Source organism: Otolemur garnettii, unplaced genomic scaffold, assembly GCF_000181295.1.
Source record: "Otolemur garnettii isolate 467f Iridium unplaced genomic scaffold, OtoGar3 scaffold00178, whole genome shotgun sequence".
NCBI classification, from domain to species: domain Eukaryota; kingdom Metazoa; phylum Chordata; class Mammalia; order Primates; family Galagidae; genus Otolemur; species Otolemur garnettii.
Window position 1 is genome coordinate 3,398,601 of NW_003852573.1, and position 7,230 is coordinate 3,405,830.

General features: G+C 39.9%; 1 protein-coding gene across 3 annotated transcripts in view; it reads right to left on the reverse strand.

Moving 5' to 3' along the window:
* Nucleotides 1-6,939, reverse strand: part of ANGEL2 (angel homolog 2) — a 23,694-nt gene extending 16,755 nt beyond the window's left edge. The window contains exons 1-2 of one of the 3 annotated variants that reach the window (XM_012811864.2): nucleotides 6,677-6,939; nucleotides 4,180-4,505 (exon numbers count right to left, since the gene is read on the reverse strand). In XM_012811864.2, the coding sequence (XP_012667318.2) occupies nucleotides 4,180-4,505; nucleotides 6,677-6,735 (385 nt within the window). In that variant the 5' untranslated portion in view covers nucleotides 6,736-6,939. Of the gene's footprint in view, nucleotides 1-4,179; nucleotides 4,506-6,529; nucleotides 6,584-6,676 lie in introns of those variants that run through there. The other 2 variants (XM_023519498.1, XM_023519499.1) reach the window with 2 other exon arrangements.
* Nucleotides 6,940-7,230: the final 291 nt, after the last annotated feature.

Sequence of the window (7,230 nt, forward strand, 5' to 3'; positions counted from 1 at the left end):
AAAAAAAAAAAAAAAAAAAAAAGAAAAATAGATTTGGAGATAGAGTTTCAAACATGATTAAATTATATGGAAAATCTCCATCCTAGACTATCTCCCTGCAAAAGGTTTTCACTTCCCTGGATTAGGAAGTTTTAGGGATCCCTGATCCCTAAAACTCTACCAATTAAAAATTGAATTGAGATTAAAATATTCTATTCTATAGTTTTCCAAATCTTCTACAAAAACAATATATTTATAATAAAAATAACACATTATTTAAAAATGCCAATGAAGTAGTAATTTTAAAATCCCCTGATAAATTAGTTCAATCAGATTGCTTTCCTCAAAATCTAAATAGCTGATACCCATTGCACTGCAGGAATAAAAATTTTGACCAGGGGACAGAAGAAGAAAATTTTTATGACCAGTGAGGGATGGGCAGAATAAGAGATTTATGATATCATGAAAATAATAGAAGGATAAAGAAAAAAGGTGGAAGCAAACAAAACTAAACCAAACAAAACTCTTCAACTATTACAGAATTCTGCCTAGCGCTTGTCTGATACCAGAAAAGGAAAGGAAACTATCCCCTTCTCTACCCTTCAATGAAGATGGGGTATCCTACCCAGAAGGACGCAAAACTAAGGTCCATTGTCTAGCTCCACAGAGCTACTTTGAGATTTATAATGCAGTGTCTATGGGGACAAAGACTCATCAAGTTTTTTTTTTTTTTTAAGGACTGATCAAGTTTTTAAGAACACAATTCATTCATAAATTGGGGACTATTTATGATGGTTTAACCACAAATCAAAGTCTTCTTACGTATATGAGATGGAAAGGGTTCTAATCATGCAAATAAAATGCAAGCTATCAGTATAATAGAACACTATTCTGCTATTATTGTCATATTAAAATATCAAAGATGAAGGTCTGAAAATCTTTTTCATGTCCTTATAAAATAAGTACATGTAATGATATACAAATACATTAAGACTTTTATAGTCCTGATAAACTGCAATTCCACTTTTTAAGTAACTGGGAACACTGGATTATCTAATTAATGCAGTGGCTTTCAAACTTCTATAGCTTGTAGAACCCTTTGGCATCACTTTTCATGTCATGGAACACCAATCCACGGCATGTTGGGACTGGGACTGGGGTGAACACACGTTTTATCCTGATTATATTTATTTTTAATACACTTACAGAAAGGTGTTGAAATGCTTAGGTTCCATGGAAGACAATTTGAAAACCACTGATAAAGAGGATAATCTTTGGTCTTCATATACTTTACAACATAAATTCACACTAGAAAAACTTATATACCTTCCATATCAGGAGGAACAAGGTGATCACAGCAGAGAAGACAGATGAATCAAAGAAAGTAAGCAATAGGCCTGATCAGGTTTTTAGGGTGCCTAATTAAAAAGTCAGAATTGAGTCATACAAATCCTTCAAATACCACTTTAAAGTGATGGGCAAGTTAGCAATGCTGTTCTCTTGACTGAAAAGTGTTAGTGAAATATCAGAAGTCACAAATATGGCTTAACGAAGAGCATTTTCCTTATTCACAACACCTAGGAAGAATGGACATATAAAGAGTCAGGTTGCAATCAAGGCTTATCAGTATGTAAATGTAATTCCCCATCCATTAAAGGGAAAAAAAAAATCACAATTTTCTGAGTACCTACTATGAAGCCAACAGTGTGTTAGGCACTTCATCCTCAACTCACTTTCAAAGTAAGCATTATTTTACACTAAAATTCCAAGGAACAAAGACATTAAATAACCTGTCCAAGTTCATACAGTTTTAGCGGTGGATCAGAAATGAGAGCAGCTGCTTTTCTGCTGGCATTGAAAAAAAGAATAAGAACTGGGAGTCATTCCTAAGTCCATGCTTGTATCAGTAAGCCACAGTTCCACCTGAGAGCATACCAGATTGAACAGAGACTAAAGGGAGCGTACTAACCTCATGACCAACAAATATATGAATGAAAAGCAATCTGATATCATCATTTAGCCCTAGATTAACAGATCATGGATTGTTCTTAAGAAGCTAATTTTAACGCCTCTAAATATATCTTTCTTTCATTCAAACGAATTATTTCTTTTTATGTCCATATGCTGTGGTGGACACAAACAGATTTTCACTTATGGGTGCTTAAAATTTCTATTTATACCTATCTGTTTTTTCTAACTAGGTTCTTTGTAACTGTGTAGCAGTAAGATACATATTTACTTGAACATTAGTTTAACAATCCTGACTCAACCTAGTAGACTACTGATAACAAAGGCAGAGGAAAACAGAAGAGCACTGATTAATTTTTCTACCCTAACTTCCAGGTAAGACCCACTCTGAACATTTTCCTTCGGCAAAGTTACATGATAGCTCCCTACATGTGAACACCCACCCACATAGTCTACTCTCCCTCCAATATCTTCAGAGAAACGATCTTCACTGAAAATTATAGTTCAATACAAAAGACAATTCCAAATTCTACTTACACATCATTTCTACTTTTAGGATATGGGGGAGTTGGGGAGGGTAGGGGCAGGACTGACAGCACAGAGGGAGTCTAGTGAATGTTCAGAGTAAAAAGATTATGACAAAAATAGAAGTAGTCAACTTTTTAAAAAATTGTCTCTCAAAGTTGAATTAAGATGTGGTTTCCCTTCTTAAAGATAATACTTATGACAGATTCTCAACATTATTATCTCTAGACCCCAATTTGAGAAATACAGATTTAATACACTAAAATCTTGTAAGAAAATGTCTTTCATTCATGATTGTTTCTATTTAAGAGTCCTTCTGCCTTATATTTTTTAAAGTTAGCATTAGAAATGAAACCATAGGCTCGGCGCCTATGGCTCAAGCGGCTAAGGCGCCAGCCACATACACCCAAGGTGGTGGGTTTGAATCCAGCCCAGCCCGCCAAACAACAATGACGGCTGCAACCAAAAAATAGCCGGGCGTTGTGGTGGGTGCCTGTGGTCCCAGCTACTTGGGAGGCTGAGGCAGGAGACTCGCCTGAGCCCAGGAGTTGGAGGTTGCTGTGAGCTATGATGCCATAGCACTCTACCCAGGGGGATAGCTTGAGGCTCCGTCTCAAAAAAAAAAAAAAAGAAAAGAAATGAAACCATAATGGGCAGCACCTGTGGCTAAAAGGAGTAGGGCACCGGCCCCATATGCCAGAGGTGGCGGGTTCAAACCAGCCCCAGCCAAAAACTGTTTAAAAAAAGAAAATGAAATGAAAACATAAAATTTTTAAGATCTGTGAACTTTTTTGATTTTGTTTTTATTTTACCCTTATCCTTTATGTGATAACATTCACCAATTTCTTTCTTTCTTTCTTTTTTTTTTTTTGAGACAAGTATCTCACTATATTGCCCTCAGTAGAGGGCTGTAATATTACAGCTCACAGCAACCTCTAACTCTTGGGCTCAAGCGATTCTCTTGCCTCAGCCTCCCAAGTAGCTGGGACTACAGGCGCCTGCCACAATGCCCAGCTACACTTGTTGTTGTTGTAGCTGTCATTGTTTCACAGGCTCAGGCTGGGTTTGAACCTGCCAGCCTTGGTATATGTAGCTGGCGCCCTAACCACTGAGCTATGGTTTCTTTTTTTATTTTGAGACAGAGTCTCAAACTGTCCACCCAGGATAGAGTGCCATGGGATCATCATAGCTCAGAGCAACTTCCAACTCTTGGGCTCAAGCAATCCTCTTGTCTCATTTTTTCTATTTTTAGTAGAGACAGGGTCTTGCTCTTGCTCAGGTTGGTCTCAAACTCCTGAGCTCAGGCAATCCACCTGCCTCAGCCTCCCAGAGTGCTAGGATTACAGGCATGAGCCACTGCGCCCGGCAGTACATTCACCAATTTCTAGAAAATCTAAGGACCTTTATTTCAATAACATTTGGATTTGAAAATTATTCTTAAATTAAACTTACTTTTGTAATCTATTTCTCTTCTCTTATTCTCTCTGTAGAGTCATTTCTATTTTTACAGCCAGAATTACACAATTAAGGTAAGATAAAAATAAGACATTTAAAAATAATTCATTTTTTACTAACAAAAAACTACTGGCTAAAAATAAACGCCAAACACCTATAAACCTATAAGAGGTTTTAAGGATTAGATATGAAAGCTTCAACTTAATCTATAACTTATGTTTATTTCTGCACCAAGATAAATGTCACCTTTACCTTGGTGTTTTCTTCGTTTTGATGAAGGTTCATCTCCCTCAGAGCTCATGACGTAACTAGAGAGATGAATCAAAGATGTCTGGCTTAGGTTGTCAGATCTCCAGTTATAGTACTGAAACTGAGTTCTAGATTCAAACAAACAAGGTGGTCGCCAATTTAGTGAAAAATGCCTACTACTGAAGTATGGGTAAGGAGCACGAGAATAATGTCCAGGCCACCTCATACAACTAGAAATATGTCTGTTCCAGCAACATCTCTGTAGATTCTCCCACGGTGTAGTCCAGTCTCTGCCCAGACTCTTCAGGTGATGGGGAAACGTGGGGTATCTAAAAGAAATAAATACACTCCTTAAGGCACCACTTTTTGTTCAGCCATAGGACACAAAATCTAAAAACAGTGTATTTCCTCAATGGAAGATAATGTCTATAAGATTAAAATGGTGAATTCTAAATCTGTGAAGCACAAAGGGAAAAAGCACCTATGATTTAATTATTGGCATCAACACCTCAATATTCTTTCCCTAAACAACCATGACTGGTGCTCTAAATACTTAACACAGAATGCCACCCAGACTGCCAAAATACCACACACCTCTCAAAAAGTCCACTCGACCACCAAACTGGTATTCAAAACAGCTTTCTACCCCCTAATAAAACGCAGCAAGAAAATGAAATCCCTGGCAAACATAATACTAAAAACAAATATGGAACACATACTGGACTACAATTATGCAAATCTCTCCTCCCACTTGCATTTGGAATAAAAAACATGTTTTGAACAGTTTTTTAAACCAAAGTTTGATTTTTCCAAACACTGGCACAACTGGGAAAACAAAATCCTATCACGGGCAAACAAAATCCTATCACAACTTCACAAAACTACTTCCTTTGCTAATCAGTGGATGGATAATTTATTTCTCCATTCTTTTTTTTTTTAAAGCACACTTCTCCTTGAGGTAAATGAAAGAGGATAGGAACCATTACTAGGAATGTACCAACACTCCAAACCTAACGGCTTCAATTTAAGACACCACCCAAAATATCTCCAAGATAACGCTAAAATTATTTTTAATAGATATATTGCTCTCAGGTTCTCAAGAAACATTGCAGCTGAAGCATCATCTTCTTACTCAACTACTTTGGCAAAATGTTAAGATTCAGAGGACTTCTTTCCTCCAGAATTCATTACAGGTGTATTTCAAAGACATTATCAATAATGTTCACGTCTATCCGTACAGGAATTTTGCTTAATTGCATTTAGTGCTATTTGACTTTTACACATTAGTTTTGGGCTTTTTTTTGCTTGTTTTAACAGCATTTTTAAACTTTTGCAGCTTCTGTATTGGCAAAATGTTCCATAAAACGTACTTAATTGTAACTCTTTACAGACATTAAATGAGCCCTCTAACCTGCTTTATGACAACTCTGCATAGTGCCCAGGAATTTGGGCACTAGGACCATGCATTTTCTGTCCTAACAAGGTACTGTGTGAAAATATAATACTTTTACTACAACACTCATTCTCTATACTTGTAGTTATTTATACGGATTTTTTTCCTCTTAAGATATTAGGCGACTTCAGGGCCAGAGCTTTCTTATTCATTTTAATTCCAGTTTCTTCACAAGTGCCTAACACAATGCCTGGCAAACATCTGGTACTCAGGAAACACTGTTGAATTGAATTGTCATCAAGTCCCAAGCCTACTGGAGCTCAAACCAGATCCCCATGACTTATGTAATAACTAATACAATGCTGTGTTTCCCATGCATGGTGTGTGGTACACCAACCAGCTGGTTTCAGAGGGTACACAATTAACATCTAAGTACTAACTTCAAAGTTTCTTAGGAAAAAACCCATAATCAGTACATAAAGCCCAAGATCTTGCAAACACTGTTTAGGGCGACACTAATGCACCTATTGAAGTGCTTAAAAAAAAAAAAGTGAATCAATTTAAAGAAATATACCCAGTAAATAATATAGGGGGAAGGAGAACTTGCCCATAACCATGAGGATTGGTATACAAGTGACTGAAGTTTGAGAGAGACTAACACCAACAAAACACAAACCCCTCCTGGCGTGAATGGAACACGCGCGCCTCCCTCGGGGTCAGGCGCGGGGACCGACTGCGGACAGGCGGCCTCCCCGCGGGCAGGCGGCTCCGGAACGGTGCAGCGGAGTCTGGGGAGCAGGCCGGGGCCGCTTTGGAGGTTGGGTTGGGGACAGTGGGCCGGGGCTGCAAGGCCACTGGAGCGGGTCGGGAAGGCACAGGCCTGCCCAACGGCCAAGGAACTCCGTGTCAGGCCCCAGACCTGGTCGGCCCAGCGCTCCGCCGGCTGACCGCCGGGTTTACCTATCCATCAGGGTCTCCGGAGGCGCGTCCCGGATGCACCGCGGCTCAGACCCTCTTTCTCCTCCTTCCTCCCCAGCCTGCCCCGCCCCAGGTTAATCTCGGCCGCCCGCCCCTCTCTCCTCCCTCTAGGCATCCAGCCCTACTGACCGGCCTCTTCCCACCACACAGCGGCCGTAGCCTCTCCTCACACAGCGCCACGCTTCCATCTTCCCAGTCCGCAGAGGTCGGGTTCTCTGGCCCGGATTCCGCCTCAATCTTTATAACTGACGCGGCGGCCTAAAACACCGAGGGGACCCCCCATCACTCGACGTCTCCACTCCGGGTCCGGCTGCAGTGCATGCTGGGAGGTGCAGTCTCGCCGCTGGCTGAGTCTCCATCTTGCCCAACTGAAGTTCCTGAATTGCCTTAACCCTGAATTGCGTCCTAGGAGCATGCGTGCGAGGCGGGTAGTACGCAAGAACAGCCATCTTTAAATAGGGCAGATTACCCGACCTCTGTCTTAAAGAGAAACAGACACATTTTCTGGATAGGCCTGGGCAGTTTAAGTGCTCTGCATTTAATGTATGAGAGCTAGGAAGGAATAAATATTATTTTCGAGTATTTTTATAACGTATATGGGGAGATTCAAAAGGTGGATACTGAAGCTGAAAAACTCCATTTCTGTGGGTTTCCATGAAACTGAGGCCCGACAGATTTTTTTT